The sequence below is a fragment of the Apteryx rowi genome, unplaced genomic scaffold (genome assembly GCF_003343035.1).
Source record: "Apteryx rowi isolate R43461 unplaced genomic scaffold, aptRow1 scaffold_36, whole genome shotgun sequence".
In the NCBI taxonomy this organism is placed as follows: Eukaryota; Metazoa; Chordata; class Aves; order Apterygiformes; family Apterygidae; genus Apteryx; species Apteryx rowi.
In genome coordinates, this window is record NW_020450085.1 from 818774 (window position 1) to 838878 (window position 20105).

Consider the following 20105-nt stretch of genomic DNA (forward strand, 5'->3'; position numbering starts at 1 on the left):
TTCTTGTCTATTCTTTCGTACATTTTAATGAGCAAGTTTCACATTTAAATACCTTAGCTTATCTGAGACTGCTTCTCATTTTGCATCTCCTTGGAACTATTAAGATCTACTGGCAGGCTTACTGTAGGTTTCTAAATTTCAAAGCTCCAGGATTAGTGTTGGCGTTTTAGCCTTGGAACTTGGGCTCTTCAGAATTCTGTTAGGCATTGAGAATATGAAGCTTCAAAGTACAATCTGATTCCCTTTTGTTTTTGTAAGTTCTCATCTGGTTTTCTTTGTCTCCTTTTGGGGGAAAGTTTGTGGGGGGGGAGTTAAATTGGCTTTTTCTGTTCAGATACATTGCTGCTGTATTAGTGGCARTATGTACTTCTAAGGCAATGTATATATAAAAATAGAATAGCTGTTTTTCTGAAAAGCCAATGTCCCTGTAGTGCACTACCTATTTACCAAATAATTGTCTTGGTAAGTACCAGAAAGGCCTAATTATAGTAGGAACTAATCCTGTACTATAGCTGTTGAGGACATGAAAGTTTCTATGAAACCTCCAAAAAATTCCGCCCAGAAGTCTTCTGTATAATTCACAGATGAATGAAAGACTAGAAAAGAATAATCTCTCTTTGAGGATCTTTCTTTGGAATAAAGAGACAGTTTGTGCTGCAATGTTAACATAAAAGAACAAAAACTAACTGTTTCTATGAAGAAATAGCTCACCTAGATACCCTGCTTTCTCTCAATACATCAAAGTATATTATCCTTGGTATGTAAAATAACTGGAGCCTCTTCATAGCGCTTATACTGTTGCACAAACTAGCAGAGATGATTTTCAGACCCTTAGCTAACAACAGCATCTTAAGGTAAACTTGTCACTTTGCTCCAGTCTTAACCCCAGTCCACACACAAATCTTCAAGTTAAAGTTGAAGCTAGCTGGCCTGGCAGAAATAGGCCTTATTTGACACTAAAGCTACAAACACTGTAGAGATGAGTTATCTACCAATTGCAACAGCTTATCAGCTGCAAATCTAATTAGTCTGTATGGCTTCACTGTTGCGTGGCTCTCTTACTCCTCTCAGGCTCAAGGTATGCAGTAATTCACATATACTGACTCAAGCTAACACTTGCAGGGAAGACAAGCTCTAAAAATTCTAGAGGAGGATGAGTAAATCACCAAATATCCCAAGAGTAATTTAGATGCTATGATCACTGGTGCAGGCAGCATATAATCACATTTTATTGACAACTCCTAAAGCTCAGTCTTCCTTTGAAACTGCACAGAGTGAAGCTGAATAGAGTGTAGCTAGAGAGCCTAATGCAACATACAGTGGAGACACCTGATCTGGCACTAAATGCACTGGTTTGGGTAAAGGAAACCCTATAATCCCTCTACCGTAGTGCTGTGCATTGGCCTGCATTCTCTGCTGAGAATTTACAGAAAAATAGTTTGTACAAAGTGTGGCAGTTTGCTCATTCAGGCCATGCCACCACTCTTAGCATACCTAAGAACTTTGCTTCTTAGGGAGGGAAAGGCTGTGTAAGTGATCTTGTATTAGACAGCTTGCAAATAAAGTTTCTGTATAAATGAACATAGGGCCTTAAACATTTTTTTTAAATTCATGTTTGATCACTCCAATACTCTGATCACTCAGATAACCTTTTTTTTTGTTATTTAATTTTGCTTAATTTTGCTTAATAGCTTTCTTATTCACACTTTTGAAAATGTTGTGCTTTCCTGGGACACAGACTTGGGAAGCCATGCTTCATCTCAGAGTATGCTATCCCAGCATTTGAATAAACACCTGAATATAATACAAGAAATGCTGACAGTCTTAAAGACAGGTTGGTACTGAGTACCACCCAACAATCCACTTGGCTAAAATGGGCATCAAATCTTTAAATGTATGTTTAAACACTGTAAAGTAAATTATTGCATACATTTTTTGTGTATTTGTATCAGTAATTACTTCGTATTCTCTTTCTTGCAGGAGGTGAAGTCACCAAGCCCAGGTTTGCTCAGTATTTCCATGGCAGCCTGGCCAGTCTTACTATCCGGCCTGGCAAAATTGAGAGTCAGAAAGTGATTTCCTGTTTGCAGGCCTGCAAGGAAGGTCTGGATATTAATTCTCTTGAGAGTCTTGGACAAGGAATAAAGGTGAGGGATGAACTGATATCATCTTTGATAAAAATTTAGAGCTGATTTATGAAGTGGAGAGTCCAAGGTAGAGTACACACAGTACAAATATACTCCCAGAAGGAATGTAATTTCCCATAAAGTCATGCAAAGAAAAAGCGAAACAGTAGGAGAGCTGTGACACAGCAAAGAAAAATGTTTCCATTATTTCAAAGCTGGATGCTCAGAAAATAATGTGCTGCTGCTATTTCAGAGTCTGTAAGAATTTCCAGGTCGTGTGCTCATGCTTATTTTGGTACTTCTACAGAAATAGATATGGTTCCAAAGACTTACTCAATTTTGATTTCAAATAGCTTTAAAGCAAGAGAAGACATAAATAGCGTATCTTTCATCTAGAAGCAACTCAGAAAGAAGTCCAAATGTAGTAAGCTTGAAAAAAGAATTCCAAGAGGAAAACTATGTTATGGGACATTAAAATTGGACAATAAAAAACATCAAAGTCAAGAAATTCAAAGTTTACATTTGCATACAAATCACTATCCATCCTCATTGTGCCTATGACTATCTTTACTGATGTAGTCACACTTTTTCTAAGATAGGACAACAACAGACAAAGGAAAATGATGTTTCCATTGACATAGCAGCCAGATTGCTTTGCATTCATTGAGACAATTTCTATTGTTTTGAATACACATGTAGGAACTTCTCTAATGTTTACATGAATAGCATTTTTCTTCACTGATGTAGCTATTAGCTGACAAGCATTCTTCTGCCTAATGTGTATATGTATTCATTTATATTTTGGTAAGCTGGAAAGCTTTTTATTGGTGCATGTCAAAGGTTAGTTAGAATTAAGCTATTTTGTAGTATACCAATCACAATACAATCTTCCACAGGAGTTGTGCTTCAAATTAAAACAAATTAAATAAATGAAAACAACTGGGAGGATAATTTGGCTGCAGACCACGCAGACCTTTGAAACAGCACATTTCCTTTGGTGTTTTGTTTTTCGGGGGTAGAAGGTTGGTAATGTAACACTTGAGCTAAAGTATGCTGTGGAAATGCTATGTACTACCTTTGTATTAGCTAAACCATTTTCATTGTACAAAATGGGAGACTGACCTACAATAGGCTCAAATTCTATCTAGGTGATAAGATATAATGGTGTAGTATAACCAATATGTTTCTGAAGACAGAGGTAAAAATGCAAATTGCAAGTGCAATTTAAAATTAAGGAGCTATTTTGTTAATGTTAGCTTTTACATATGAGCAGAGACTCCCCAAAGTATTTCTTTTACTTCATCATATCAAGGACATCATTAAAGAATTTCACATTGCTGCCTCTCTCTGCAAAACAGTAAGTTTTAATGACATACTTCTGAGTAAAAGCTCTTTTAAAAGCCAATGCACACAATAAACAGCTCGGCTTTTTTTTTTTTTTTTAGGAACTCAAGTGTATAGGCATACCAGTAAGATGTTTGCTAGGATTTTAACATGAATTAAAGCAGTATATACTTGGTGGATAGTGTTTTTTAAAAACACAGGAATTCCTYCCCTATTATTGCATTCTGAAATTTGAAAGTATTCAAGTAATTTGTTGTTTCACGGGACTGGAAAAATCTGTTAAACCTCCTACTGTGGCTCCAGCATGGGTGATTGGCTTTCTTACTGTACTAGCAGTGCGGTGCAAAAAATGAAGATGAGGGATTGTTTTCCTCCTTTTCTTTCTCAGACCAAACTTCAAAACATTTTCCAAGCTACAGATGAGGTACAGTGGTTCTTTAAAGCTACTGCTTTAATTTTTACCTCCTCAGCTAGCTCAACAGTCAGTGTAACAGCAGTAGGGAAGAATGAAAGGAGCAGTCAGAGATACGTTGTGGTAGGGTTTCTTACTGAGGCTGACAGAAAGAAGCTCAGATGAAAGAGGAACAGTTGGCACCTGACCTTCAACAGAAAATTAAAGAGTTTCTGGTGTCAAATATAAACATACCTGATCTCAGACAAGCATGTCTGATAGGTTTCATGTGAGTGTTTGCGTGGCACTTAGTAGACTGCATGTTGCCAAACTGGTGTTGGGAGAAGTTTCAGCTGGTCACTTTGGACTCCTGAAGCTTCAYCTTTATAGCCACCTAGAAAAGCCCAATATATTTGTAATACAGTACCTTACATAGCAGTGTTGGATTTTTTTTATGTCTGCAGCCTAATTTCCAGATATCTGTAACAGCTCCCAGAGACACGGTCTAAACTGTTGCTATTTTTAGCTTTTTTTTAAATGAGAAAGACAAAAATGGCTCAGACTAGGGCTTTTTCCAGTCCTTTTGGCAGCATTCCAGCTGTTCTGGCAGCTGAGCTATTAAGTTAACTAGCTAGCTAGAGTCTCCTTTTGATCATTTTATTCTGTACTGTTGCTAGTTGAAAGAAAGAGCAAAAAAGTGCATGCAAATTGTGGCTAGTGTTAGTCCTCTCCGTTGTTAAAAAAATACCCTTCAGGGCGTTACGACCTTCCTGCAGGAGCCTTGAACCCATCCCTCTTGTGCTGTTTGACAGAGAACCCTGTGCTTTATTCTGTTCTTCACAGGCTGTTTGCTCTTTTGCTTTTTAACTCTCTCTTTCTAAGGCAATGTAGACACTCATTGTCTGTATATAATAGAATATGTTCATATAATCAATACCTAGCTTTAGGAAGGGACTGCATGGGATAGAAGGGTGCAATTCTTTGTGTTCTGTGGTTTCAGCAGTGGGGTATGAATTTAAGGAGGGCTAATCTGGTTTTCTCTACAGTGGAGATGGTTTGCTGAAACAACAGACAAAAAAGGAATCAAGATGAATTATGATAAAGATAAAATCAATCATTTGCTATGCAGATACAGTAGCAAAGTTTCTTGGTCAGCAAGACTGCTTTGTGATCAATGCAATGGTAGGGATAGCTACTGAATTTGCAGGGTGCGTCAGCTCAAACAAGCAGCTGGTTTTATGCAAGCAGCAGCTCCATTTTAAATCATGACACCACTTATTGATCATGAGACAGAGACAGAAGAATCCCCTTGATTGTGACTGACATTAATGAAGATGTAGCAGGAAAATGTTATAATTGTTTTGTTCATTCATGTTGAAATATATCTCAAAAAGATAGCCCAGAGTAAAAATAAGCAGAAAGAGGGACAAGTATGCTTCTGCCTACTACTCTCGTTGAAGCCAGTATTTCTTTAATGGGAATATACTTGACCTAAAAAATTATGTAAGAATAATAATTACAGTAAGTTATGGTTTTGAACTATATGGTTGCAGAAATCAGCAAAGCTAATAAGGCTGGAAAAGGTAGAGCAAATCTAGATTTATTTACTATAAAATTAATTATAGCAATAATATTAAGGTATGAAATAGATGACTGATAAGTACGTGTTTTGGGGAACAACATATGAATTCAGTCAACAATAGCTGTTAAGAATTTTTCCCTTGAATTATTAGATTTTAAAGTTATCTCTGTSAAGCACTCCTTAAAATGTGTTGTTCTGTACTCTGTATCTGGTATCTTAAATACTAATCATATGCATTTCCCCCAGTATCACTTCAACCCTTCCCAGTCAGTCCTTGTCATGGAAGGAGATGACATTGAGAATATAAATCAAGCTCTTCAAAAGGTCTCATACATCAACTCTAGACAGTTTCCTACTGCAGGCGTACGGCGTCTCAAAGTCTCATCTAAAGTCCAGTAAGTTATACTTGAGCTAAACTGATTAGTAGTATTTTTAATAAATTACTCTTTTCTTGGGAAATTTAAAAAGGAGAATTTTGATGAAATTATATTGATAAATCTTAATTTTATATTATCAGACATAAGGCATGAATTTCATTTACTTTTATGCTGAATTACTTTTTGGTTTTCTTTTGATATTTTCCTTTTAAGAAACTTTTCTTGTGAATGTTATTTAGTTGTGTTCTGTTTATAGTCTGAAGCATATAGTCTGAACAGCACATGCATTTATATTCCTACTAAATGTACATTTAAAAAAGCTACAGATTATTCTGGTATAGCTGTAGCCCTGACTTTTAAAGCTGGCATATTATAACTAACAGACTATACATTCACAAGGACATTATGCCTATGCTAGAAATAGTCTTTGTCTATATCCTTATATGGCTCTCATTACTGAACTATAAGTGTCTTGTGTTAAACAGAAATCTGTGTGTCCGTCTGTTCTCATGCAACAATTGTGCGAGTACCCTCATAACAATGTTTACAGCTTTACATAATGAAAGATCTGCCTGCCGCTGCTCAGGCACGGAGCTCCCCTGCGGTCGGTCTGTGTTACAGCAGGTGGGGCAGCGCAGTAAGAGCAGATTTGTTGAGTGAAACAATTGGTGCAGAGAACCCCACATCCACACTGTATGCAGTTTTTACGTAGCACTAGGCTAGCCTAGTGCTGTGGGCTAACCAAAGTAAGTGTTTGGACAGCATCTTCTGATTTAGTTTCACTGGAAGGAATCCAATTTGCACACTCCAAGGCTGGTCAACGGTATGTGCCAAGGTGCAGAAAGGCAGAGATAGTTAGATTTTCTTCAAAAGCACAGTGCTGCTTCGAACAGAAATGCTAATGTAGACCCCCCCCCCCTTGTCCTCAGCAAAAACTGGGAAGTGCCAGAATGAGTTCATGATATWTCCAATTTAAATGGATAATTAGGCCCTTTATTCACACATAACAAAATAAACATATTACAGTTACCAGATATCACTTTGAGAACTTAATGTTAGGTTTACTACAATTTGTTGTCACAATGTAATTAATTTTTTAACTACTAACTTTGTTAAAAATCAATTAAGCATCAAAACTTTATGCTCCTAGTGACCTTACTATAGATTGAGCTTGTCACAAATCTGTTAAGCTGTCCCTACCTAATTTCAGTAGCTGTGACTGTGGGAGGAGATGAGTAGAACAGAGCTGTTACTGGCACTGCTAACCTATGCACGTGGTGATGCAGATATATGCCCTTAGATGTGGCAGTGTCAAAGTATGAAACACACTGATCTGAGAAAATAAAGGGGTGAGAAGCATGAGATAGGATTTGGGCAGTGGAAGTGCCACATGCCTCTGATGTGCAAAGTGTTACATGCAGTTAATGAATAATGTATTTTTCAGATGTTTTGGTGAAGATGTCTGCATTAGTATCCCAGATATAGATGCGTATGTAATGGTGTTTCAGGCCAATGAGCCCAAGATTACAATAAGTGGGATGGACCACTTTGCTAGACCAGCTGCACAATTTGAAACTGAAAGAGGTGTTACTCTGTTACCTGACATCAGGATTGTCAGCACAGTCACGAAAATGGAGTATCCGGTGGACTTAAAAGAAAATGATAGAGGTTTGTAGATTTATTTTAAATATTATTACTTATTCTATAATATGACCCCCTCATATTTTTTAAAGTATTGTGCAAACAAGTAACACAAAGGAAGTCACTTCACACAAATGAATTTAAGCCATGTTAAGCAACAGCAATGTCATACTCAGAACATTCAAAGAAATACATTGAAAAGTGAACAAATCCCTATTCACTTTCCTTACTCATTGAAGCACTTCTGTATGTGCTTCAAAAAAAAAGCAGCTTTCCCATTCAGTGTCTCTCCTGCTTCAGAATAATTCCTCTGCACTGCTGAAATCCTTCTCCATGTATTCTGTTGAATAACCTATTTTCTTTAGAATCTCTTAACATAATATTGTTACTTAATTAGCAGGATGGAAAGCAGTAATTGACTATGGTTGGAGTTTTAGTCTGTTCTTCTGTTTCCAGCTACTGTTATGCTACCGTTTCTGCTACTGACCTTTAGGTCAGTAAGTCAGTAAGTTTAGTAAGTAATGTAGTCCCCTTGTGCCTCAGTTTCCCACCTATATAAGGAAATAGTAATCCTGTGAACCTTATTTGCAAACATTTTTTTCAATGATGATGGTTTCAAAGGCTGGAAAGTGTATTATATCATAATATTCACTGCATTCAATTTAAGGTATGTAAAAAAAAAAAAAAAAAACTTGCATACAGGAGTGATCAATATCCTTCACACACTTAAGAGACACTGCATATATGATGCCGCATTTTCCTAAACATTATGACATCTTCAAAACTGTTCAGTGAATGACTAGTGAAACTAGTGCCCTCCAGTTTAGTTTGCAAATCCTATAAATCCCAATTTTTCTAAAATAATTATTGCCATAATCACTGTTGTAGCACCTAGTAACCTGAAAAGCCTGAGTCTCRCCTTGGAAAGGAACATAGGAGAATTTCTTAAGCTACATGGAAGTCAAGCACCTCCTAATGGGCCACTTCTCTTTTTTTAATCTACTTAGAGTGGTTCATGTGAGTAGATAATAACAGGTTTGGGGAATATTTGTGTTTTGCAAGAGATCACTGAATTCTGAGTCTCAGTTCCTGCATTATACAGCTTGAATCATTATTTCTCTTAGCCAGTTATTATCTGACAGACCAAAGACAGCTGTGCATCTTGACCTATATCTATCCATAGCTGTTTCTCCACTTACTGGAAAATTATATAACCTGAGCATCATGACTGCAGCAGATATACATGGCACAGCTGAGGTGGCTGATTTAGTCACCTTGTATTCCCTCGTCACAGCACCAGTTAGGCATGTCTCTGATCAGAGGTAGGACAGGCAGTTGCCACAGGCAGCAGAATGGCCATGGCTCCAAGGCCTACTTTGCCTGTGTGGGAGCCCTGGAGTGCCAAACTGTTGCTGCTTGTCCTGCTCCTGTAGAGAAATCAGTGCTTTCCCCCGCCCCGCAATAGTGAAATTGCTGCCCCTACCTCTCCTAGTTGCCCAGTGACAGCAGGAGCAACAAAGCTCACCAAAGGCTTTTCCCTTGCTCTGCAACCCAGCTCTTGCCTGTCCTTCTTATAACTTCCCATGGGCTATTCTAACCCATTGGCCTTAGTACGATTCAGATTTGGCTATCCTGCAAGTTTGAGTTGGCTCTGAAACTTTGGCRTAAGTTAGAACTGTTTCCAGCTATACCTAGAGGTCATATATCCAAATTCACTATATGAGGAGCTGGGAATTTGGGGCATGAGACTTCCTTTAATGCATTCCTTCCACATATGCCCTCCAAACTGAGAATCACAAAATGGGTCTCAATTTCCAAGATTCCAGTCTCTGTATCTGTTTTGGCAATCTCAGGGAGTTGGTTAAGCAGTTGTGCCAGTCACTTTGTGCTAAGTTGGCCAGAGAATTAAAAAATTAAATCTACACACTGCTCTTCCAGTGACAAACTTTTTTTTTAACCCTACTTCCTCACTAAAGGATAGTCAGTTTCCAACTCAATTTCTCCAAGTCCCATAAGGTAGGATCGTGCCGTTTATGACAATACCATGTTCTTGGATAGACGGCATAGCGTTCTCTATAATGCAAAATGCTTTATGGGCCACAGAGTAACTGAGAGAATCATGCAAGCATAGATATATCTGATGTATTATTTTTCCACTTCAAGTTTCCTTGAGACAAGAATGAATGTGTAGTACCAGCCTGGTATCAATACAGTAGTGAAAAGCAGAATTGTTAATGTGAATTTCTTTCCAGGGTCAAATTTCAGTTTTATACTTTCAGCACTGTTCTTGAATGCCTTTTATTATAGTGTAATTTATCTTGTATCTCTGTAGGTATTTTTAGGCCTTCATCATTTTAGCATCTGAGCAGGGGGAATACTTTGCTTTTGATTTGCTTCAAGTGGTCTGTGTTTAATATGAGCAAAGAATAATTCAGCCATCTTTGTGAGAACTGAAAGCCCTGATTCAAGGCACATAAATGACTGAGCTGTCCTGTGATCATTTCTCTGAGTTTATTTTTTATGGTATATGATGTCATGTGTTCACAGCTAATAAGCCAGCTGTATTAGAGGAAATGCTTCACAACTTGGATTTCTGTGACATTTTGGTCATTGGCATGGAACTAGATCCTGAAAAAGAGTGTTTAGAACTAGATTATGAGGAGCTTCAAGGAAAACATCTAGATGCCACAAATTCCACAGCAGGATATTCARTCTATGGTATGTTCATGAACTTTGCTTTCCCTAATTTAGTCCCAGCAATTACATTCTTGGAATGAAAGAACTAATTTTAAAGCAATCAATCAGGCAGAAATCTGAGCTGTACTACCAGGATGTACTGCAGGAGAGATGGTGTCTCAAAGAGCATAGTTACTTCTTGCTGTTTGGGTGTGCTGTGTTTATCCTGTGGAATGCAGCACAGGTTTGTCTCAGTTCTGCACACCTCCTGCCACTCACCAAACACGGGAAATAGCAACACTACTTTAAGTAAGTAAGTGTGGGGTTCTTGAGGACCATCACTGTGGCCTGTGCAAGTGCACAGTGCTGATTGATAGCTCATTGGCCACTTTTTTCAATTACTAATTTCTTCTAAACCTTTGTTATTGTAATTCTGCCTCTCCGTTATGGACATACATTCATTTACAAAAGCTGTTCTCACATAATTTAGCATGGATCGGAGCCTCTATCAGAGACTATTTTACGCATTGCCATTTTCAGACTGTTCTGACAAATTTTGTATTTTCTCTGAACATTTGATTTCTCCTGTACTGCACAGAGCACTTGTTACGTAGCATCTCTTTCTGATTATTAACTGCTTTGCTACCATTTCAGGTGTGGACACCATGCACAACTATGAACAGGTTCTTCAGCAGATTCGATACCGTAATTGGTACACTTCTGCCACCTTTGACAGAAAGTTCCGAGTTAAGTGCTCAGAGCTAAATGGGCGTTACACCAGCAATGAATTTAACTTGGAAGTAAGCAATCATTCAGTCAAACTTTCTTTGCTAGAACTGAGCTTGAGCACTAGCCTCATCTTCAGAGCCACACTGAGTTTTAAAATTTGTAGAAAGATTGGCATATTCTGGTAACTGTAATCAAACAGAGGAAAAGCTCTAAGTTTCATACAAATACAAAGTGTGACTTATCCTGTGGGCACTCCTGGGTGGGGGTCCATCTGTGGAGGATCAGGTCATCATCACCGTTTTTCCATGATGTAACTATCACATAAAATCTCCTATATAGATTTTTTTTGAAAATGCAGAAGTAAATCATCACAGCCTTATGATTTTTCCTTAATTAGCTTTTTTAACTTTTTACCTGTCACACTTTTCTTTCCTGAAATTACCTTTTCAGTTTTGCCAAGCACTAGTCCCTTGTAATAAGCTTAATAATTTGTTCTTCATCAGATGGAGATCATTCCTAGTAATTTACATCATTTCAGATTTCTTTGAGGAGGAAAGTCAGGACAGAGGTAATGCATAGCAGGGACTTGATATGCCATCCTTCATACTCTTTTGGATCCACTGCCCAGACATGCTCAGTTACTTACTTATGATAATTTCAATAGCTCTCTTGAGCTTGTGTCAGCCAGTGCTAAGTGCAGTGCAGTGCGGCACAGTGACTAAGAATTAGTGCTGATGCATATCAGGAGGAATTATGGACCTATTCTGAAGAATCAGGTTATCCAGTCTAGAACCTAGGTACCAAGTAACTAAAAGGAGAGGGAGAGGACCTTCTTAACAATAGGCACAAAACTTAAAAAATAGGTTCTTAAGGTGATGTGGACAAATCCTGCTTGTACATCTTTATGTCATACTGAGAACTCTTTTCTCACTTTAGCATTCTGCAGCAGGGTGATACAGCCCTGAGAATGACTTCAGGGTTTTTGCTTACAACATTATCTGTGAGTAGGACAGAGAAGTGATATTATCTTCAAACAAAGGACTCTGCTGAAAGCAGGGAAACATGAAAAACTGAGACATCTTCTAGTTCTCTCATACAGTTTTGGTTTTAATCATTTCAACCAGTTTGATAAACTCCCTGTCAATGTCTAGAGTGACAAACCTCCCATTAACTTTCAGGGAACACCTGCAAACTGATTAGTATAGAGAAAGAGGCACAACTTACCATACAGGTAAAATTAAAAAAGAGCTTCCTTTCCTGTGTCACTTCAAAGTCAACAGCTAAAGGACTACCAATACTAAGAAATATGTTAACCTTTGTATTTTTCTCTGGGCTAAAAAATGAATTTGGTCCATGAGCTCTATATAATAATGTTCCTGTCTGCTGATGAACTTCATTATATAGTGTAATGTGTGGTGCCAGCAGGCCTGGAATACAGAGTACTTTTTAGTATCTGATCTCTTATTCTTGTCTTGTGCCAGGTTAATATTCTACACAGCTCCAACTCCAGCTTTATGGATCATGTAAATCATATGATGGTACAGCCACAATTTCTCCAGCCTGTCCACCACCCAGAGGGAAGCATAAGTGCTTCTCACAGCTCAGGTAGGTGAAAATCTTACAGAAACTGCTCTTAATGATTCTGCTGTGTTAGTATTTCCCTTGTGATTCAGCTTAGTCAACAAGTGAAGCCCTGGAGTCCATAGTTATACCTTGTGCAACCTCACAGATGTCATTGCACAGGTACAAAGGAAGGCAACATTTAATTCTCGTCTTTCTGAGGAGGTACTTTACAATTAAAAGCTAGTATCCTTGTTAAAGTCTTCATTAAACACTGTCTACTCCAACCCATCTAGTTAACAAAGTGTCTCATTTCTAGTAATAAGTGGTATGAAGGGTAATATTTATGCTTATATTGTATTTGTACATCTGAATTTCTACGGCATATTGATTTCTGTCCACCCCTTGCTGGGCAAAAGAAGGTTGTTTTTGTTTTTTTTAATATGTAATTGCTGCAGTCCTTCTGTTAGCAGCTGTCCAGACTTCAGTCTAGCACTATCTGGACAGAAGACAAATCCACCTAGCCAAGTGTGGGCAAGAGGGCATTAGCATATATTAAATCCAGAATTTGAACAGAATGTTTTAGCTATGTATGTTTAAATATCTACCCAGATCAGAAGCCTTTTCAATGAAACTAAATCCAAGCCAAAGATACTTGCTTAAATACTGGATCCTGAAACCTTTTTTAGCTGCAGGATACCTATGTAGAGAGATAACGCTGATGCAAAGTGTAGGGAGTTACAGGTAGTTATTATGAGAAAATTACTGTATTCTCCTGTATGCTTGTACAGATATTTTGCTAATATCTGAACTGTTACAAACTTTTTTTTTTTTTTTTTTAACCTTAATGTTTGTGAGAAACAATGAAGGCAAGGCAATATAATGGGGTACAGAACCTGTAGCACTTGGCACTTCAGTACCTACATAGCAAGGGTACATAGAAAATGGCAGTGCTTCTGGACTCACCTGTACAGTTATGGAGATGATATATATAAGGGTAGCTTAAAGACCTATCTTCATGTGACTAGCTGGAGAAAGAGGCTTCTCAGAGTGCAAGAGGACAATGAAGAGGATGTCTGAATCCTTAAGAGTCTGCCAGCAAGGTTGTAATATGTGCAAATACAGCTGCAAGGTCTTGGAAATTGAGACTGAATTCACAGTACAAGTGTTTGAAACCTTCTAAAATATAAGCCTGAGATATGCTTTTTCCTCACAAGTGAGGTTAACACTTCAATTAGCTGTAATCAGGGATAATATGCAGATAAGATAACTGAACTTTACTGCTAAACCTGTTGTTCTGAAACTAATTGGTTCTGCACTTTTTGACTATTTGTCTTTTGTAGTAAATTGGCTTAAAAAAGGTAGGCAAACTCGCTTTTGAGTTAAGATTTATATTGTTCATTATTAGCTATCTCTAAATGCCATTCATATATATTCTCCCCTAGTAGATGGTCATTTGTCACCATTTCCTGTAGTCCCAAGCAGACAGCAGAAAGCTGAGGAAAATTTCAACCCAAAGGAAGAGGGGCTGAGGACAGAACATAGACCATGGGGTATGCATTTAGTGATTTTTAGATAATTTGTTCCACAGATATGATCCCACTGCCTTTTCCGCCTTTTGTTTCAGTTGTTCCAAGTGTGGCTACTGTCGTTATCATAATCTGTGTGAGCATACTCGTTTTCATCATAGCCTTGGGGGTCTACAGAATTCGGACAGCTCATCAGCACAGCTCTACAGACAATGAAGGAAGTAAAGAAAATGAAATGGACTGGGATGATTCTGCTTTGACTATTACCGTCAACCCCATGGAGGTACATAACTGAGGCATGATATTATAGCATGGTATTATCATGAGTTAGTCTGGGCTGATAGCTTACTCAGTAGTGAGTTTTAAGGCTCTTTCAGAGCACATTTATTTAGGTGGGGACTTGGCATAACAGGATGTACCTACATGCATGCATTCAGGGCCCTTCTCAGTTTTGAACTCTCCACACCATGATAATATGTAATAGTGCACTTAATATTTGTTGTCATATATAATTATTAAATTGGACAGTGAAGAATTCTTGGGTACAAAACCACTTTCTCTCCATTCATTGTATATATTTGCACCCTAGGCTCCCAAGATGATGTAGTTTGCCTGTTTTTAACCTAAAACTGTAAACACTAATACACTAAAAGGAGGAATTCAGAAAACAGCAGGGAAAATGATCAGCAATTTAAAGAAACTGACACTGAAGGATTAAACTTCAGCAGTTTGACTCCGCAACAGATATAACTTATTTATACCCTATTCTTGTTAAAATAGTTTCTGAATATTTACTGTTTAATTAATTGTATCATATTTAATGCCTAATGTTGACGTAATGATGGAAAGTGTATTTTCCTAGCATGTTAGCTTTTCTGTAAGTGGAACAAGTGTTCACATTCACACAGCCACTGGCTAGCAAGTAGGCACTTTTCTTCTACTGCCTCTCTTTCCTTTCTTTAAATGTACTGTAGAAATATGAAAAGCCTCACCAGGCAGAAGAAGAGAGTGAGGAGGAAGAAGAGGTAGAAGATGAAGAGGAAGACACAACCAGTGCTGAATCAGATGAAAGCGAAGAGGAGGAGGAAGARGAGGAGGAGGAGGAAATGATTGTCCGAAAGGGAGACAAACAGAATGCCACCAGGCAAGAGCAGTTGGAGTGGGATGATTCAACACTCCCATACTAAGAGCCCTCCTGCCACATCGATCCTTTTGTAAACACCAATACAATGTTTTTTCAGAGTCTATGAATTCATTGACAGGATTTGAACTTCTGCTTGCTTATAACTGTTTTTGCCTAAAATGATTTTGTTGTAGTAATTGATAATGATAGAACTGACCCTCTTCCTAGGTGTGAGTTACAAAGCCTGGAGAAAACACAGTACAAACATACTGGCATCATCAATAATAAAGTAATCTGGAACTTGATCTGTTAGCTTAGTCCTCAATTTCCTGTTTCCGTACCACAGGTATGTGACAGAAGTCCTGTCACTCAATCCATAGAGGTTTTTGCCTTTGCTACTTTTTCATAAAGGAGAGATTTCAGCTTGTTATGAAGAATTACTTGTGTGGGTCCAAATAACACAGTTGCCATTTGGCTTCATAATCTTACATGTGTAAAATACAATCCGCCTTCAAATTAGGGCAGAGTTCTAGTGCTGCAGGTGACAGAGATGGAATCCCATTTGTCTTCTCTTCTTGCCTTCTTGGATGTTAACTGTCTTCTACAAGGTATTATTTAGGACTTGCCCTGGGATGCATGTGTGCCTGTGTAGAAATGGACAGTGTATTTTTCAGAAATGCTGTCAGAACCCTAAAGACAGGCTTTATCCAACCCACCCAGGAAAACTTACCAGAGAGCTTAAAAAAAACAGCAACAGGGGATGCTGAAGGTTACCAAAAATACAAATCATTCTATGTCCACAGATTGAGTAATACTATCTATCTTAGGCAAAATGTAAATTCTAATGGGAGTGATTTACTGAAAAACCTGTAGAGCTGCTCATTAGTTATGGATTTGGCAATTTGCAGCAAATCAATGCTTTACAGTCTGTCTTGTAAAATCATTAGCTTGCTACAGTATCTTACTGAAGAAACCGAAAATAAGTGATGCCCATTATTCAACAGCTGTGTGTGGTGGGGACCTAACCAATGATTTTACGTGAGGAAAATGTTCCCTTTTGCTTTACTGAATAATGCCAGCTTGAATTCCTGTCTGGCTTTATTCTATAAACATTATGCCCTATTTCTTCTGTACCCAACAAATAGCGGCACAAGAGAAAGTGACAAACATCATAGACAACTGTCAGCTCTCTTTCATGCTCATAACTTGCTTTTCATCTTCCTGAAGCCATTATCATTGACGAAAGGTTTTATAAAGTAAAGTAGAACAAGAACAAATAAAACCTACTTGCAACCAAAAGAAGTTTTTTTTWAAAAAAAGTAGTAGTTAAAAAAAAAATCTCTTAAAAGTTTGTGAGAGTATTTTAGTTTGTTACGGTAACACAGCATATTTTTCTTAAGCACTGTTCAAAGAGTAAAAAAAAAACAGAAGAAAACAAAGCTATGTATAATGTGTTGGTAAGTCTGTGTGGTGTGTTTTCTGTCCCCATTCCTTAATAATTTTGTATCTTCAAATGATCATACCCAATGATACAGCACTTTCTAGGATAACTATTCTAATACATAAAAACAAAATGGCATGGAAATGAATGTTGCCTTGTGGCTTTTCTGCTTTTTCCTAAATATTTCCTTTTCTTCACAGTTTCATCATTGACTTTTGCTTTTGTTTTTGTAATTTGCTGTCTAAAATGAGCCACTTTCTCTTCCCCTCTCTCCCAAAGAAACAAGTAGTCAGTGTTGCCACAACAGCACTCTGCTGGGCGCCTGTGACTGGCAGCTGATCCTGCAAAGGGTAACACTTTCTCTTAGAGGAGTTTGAGAAATCCGGAGGGTGRCCCCCTCGCTCAGTACTTGATCTGTTTGTTAGCACCTCGCTCCTGCAGGGCTTGCAATATAAAGAATGCTGGGGGGGGGGGGCAGTTGGTCTTTTTTTTAAATTCCGGTTTCTGGTTCCGATAGCTGTCAGGAAAGATTGACAGCAGCTGGACCTGAAACTTTAATAACAAGAAAGGGAATGAAAAGACTAGCCTAAATTTCTTTAAAAATTAGAAATCTTTATGCTATTTATTTTATGCTGAGGGAGCTGGCCCAGGACTGTCAAGACCTGGAACTGGCCTTTTAGAGGTTTCCTTATGTGTGCAGTCCCATTTTTATGTTTATTCTAGTCTCTCACATGAATTAAATATACATGAATATTTGCAGAATCAAGCCCATATAAATAAAATATATCTGCAGGAATAGAGATTGTAGAATTGGCTAAAATTACTGTTTATAGACATGATATCTTGAACAAGATTTACACTAGACCATTTCCAACTATGAAAACTAATCATTACAAAATATATTTATCACTTTTCCTTCCAGAGATTTAAATGAGAAAATATTAAAACGGGGGGGGTATTATTTCATTGTTAGTTTTTGTTAGTGATATGAAGAAGGCCCTTCATTATGGTTATTTTCAGCACGTATCTAAGCAAAGCTTTCTGCTCAGAAAAAGAGATTTTTTTAATTACAACTAGACATTTAAGAGTCAATTTCAGATTTAAAACTAAACTGGAATTATTTTTAACATCTCTATTGTTCCTAAKTCTTATTATTGTTGATATTATTACAAATATTAGGGCACTTGAAAACAGCAACTTTCAACCTTATTGGCAGCCTTTAATAATTGTTTTATATGTTCATGGTATCATAGGTGTATTTCTCCACCTAATAGATTTTTAKATTATTTTTGTTACTGGAAGCAAATCTCTTCAGGTCATGCTGGTACATTACACAAGAAGGAAACATGAAGTATTTTCTCTACTGTAAATATACCTACATTTTCAGACTTAAGCCAAGTAATGCAGAAACCTGTGTTATCTCTAAAAATGGTTTGCAACAACATATTCAGCAAACTAAAATGCATTGTTGTACTTATTTTAGATTACTCATTGGGGTGGGTTATGCAGCATTTTTCATTCAAATAATCAGAAATATGGTCACAAAATTTTAGAACGAGTAGGATATTTCTTCACAAAATGAACCTTAGAATATTCTTACAGAATTTGACAGCAATGGCTTCATTAGAATGACTTAGAAATAGCAAATATTTTAGAAATAATTTTAACAACATTCCCTTTGCCCCCTTATGAATTATTTTTTGATATAAACTAGTTGCTTAAAATCAAACTGGAACACACACACACACACACACTTCTCTCCCAGCAATCAAAAGCCAAAAATCTCTCCTTCTTTTGCTGAAAAACTGTTTATGCTGCAAACTCTGAAAGGGCAACTGCAGTGTCTGGCTCATCAAGATGTAATTACCGTTACCCTGGCTGCAAGGTTGTGCTAGCAAGACACAAAAAAAGTTGTCTTGTTACAGTAGCACTAAATAAGTGCATCCAAAAAACCCCCCACCTCTCTGAAGAGGTACCCCCTAGAACATGGCACCTGAAGTCTGTGATGCCAGAGTTTTAAATCATCGCCCTCAGATCAGTGGCTGCCTTTCAAGTTTTGAAATGTTAACCCAAGACTGGAAAAAGCTGCAAAACCTACAAGTGCAAATTCAAGCCGGTGATACAATACGTTATCCAAATTAATGTAACTGTCCAAGGTGCTTTTTCTGATCAATAGCTCACATTTCCTTTTCACTTCTCCCCCTTCCACAGATATTTTATCTCTGCAAGCAAATCTGAAGATGCACAGTTGTTGAGATCAATCTCAATATGTGCTACATTGGCTGACACCAGTTCAAATTAGAAATAGACATGTAGGCTCCGTGACATCTTTAATATTAACTAAAATAAAATGTTGTTGCTTGTTCTGGAATATTTCTTTATACAAACAGGCAATAGTATGCTGCAATGGTGGCTCAACCGCTTTTTTAACTGGGGAGGAATCTTTCCCCACTGAGGGCTACTGTGCCAGTGCAGTATATTTCCCTTTGCAGTGTGCTGTGGTGATGGGCTTGGTGCAAGGATGTGCACCATCTGTACTTTGTGCAGGAGATAATTAAGACTCAGAAGGAGTCAGAGGGTTATAAACTTCTGGTGGGGATGGAATCCGTTGCCTCCTTAACAGGAGCTGCCCCTCCTAACCCTAAGCTGAGGCAAAAGCATGGGACATCATTAGTAGCCTCAGGTTAAGGACTGCTCAGAGGATAATTCTAGTAGCTGCCCTCACTTTAGTTTGGCAGCCCCTTCTGAACCTGCACCTAATTTATGTCTCAGCTGACTCGTTCCCTGAATTGCAACCCAAGTGGCAGCTGTAGGGTTTTTACCTGGTGGGGATCCCAGCAGACCAGGCCAGGACACTTCCTCTTCTGTATGGTTTGGTGCCTCCACCACCATCCATGCTTAGAACAGGAAAAATAGACTTTTACAGAGGTGACTGGGGGTAAAAGTCTGGTGAGCTGCACTCACCTCAAATGGAGGAGCTGCTCCTAGTATCCTGGAATAGACATTATAATACATAAATTAAGGCTGTTTGGAAAGTGAGAAAAGGAACTGAACTGTGAGGACATCCATAAGGCTGAAAAAGCCCTTCTTCCCTTAATTCACAGATGCTGACTTGATTTTCTTGAAGTATAGCCATACCAGTTTTTGTATGCTTACTGAAAATGACAATAAAACCTCTTAGCTGTTTAATTTACACAAAAACAATCCCAGGAATCTAGCTGAAAGGAAAGGAACTAAGCACTAAAAAAAAAAAAAAAATCCTCATGTCTGACATCATGATTAACAGCCTAAGTTTTTTTTGGGGGGGGGGGGGCAAATTTTCTTTGTGGAGTGTAGATTTTTTTTCTAGATGTATACTGTTTCTGCATTAATCTTAAAATGCACCAATAGGTTAACAGCAACAGCAAGAGAACAGCTCATCTGGCAGAAAAACAGAAGTATCCTAGCTTGTATGATGGTGCTTTAAATATAGTTAGATATTTGCCTTCTGTTTCTTGATGAACAGCTGGTGTTGAAAAAAAATCAATTTCACGAAAAAAAGATTTTTTGACAAACTTCAACAATTGTCAGACTGAGAAAGCAGTGA

At 37.8% G+C, this 20105-nt stretch overlaps 1 protein-coding gene across 1 annotated transcript in view; it reads left to right on the forward strand.

Annotated features, from left to right (window-relative positions):
• Positions 1–15383, forward strand: part of CLSTN2 (calsyntenin 2) — a 238843-nt gene extending 223460 nt beyond the window's left edge. Inside the window, exons 10-17 of the mRNA XM_026073079.1 lie at positions 1981–2147; positions 5690–5838; positions 7265–7488; positions 10009–10179; positions 10792–10937; positions 12348–12471; positions 14054–14238; positions 14930–15383. Of these exons, the coding sequence (XP_025928864.1) occupies positions 1981–2147; positions 5690–5838; positions 7265–7488; positions 10009–10179; positions 10792–10937; positions 12348–12471; positions 14054–14238; positions 14930–15142 (1379 nt within the window). The 3' untranslated portion in view covers positions 15143–15383. The remainder of the gene's footprint in view (positions 1–1980; positions 2148–5689; positions 5839–7264; positions 7489–10008; positions 10180–10791; positions 10938–12347; positions 12472–14053; positions 14239–14929) is intronic.
• The last annotated feature ends 4722 nt before the right edge of the window (positions 15384–20105 follow it).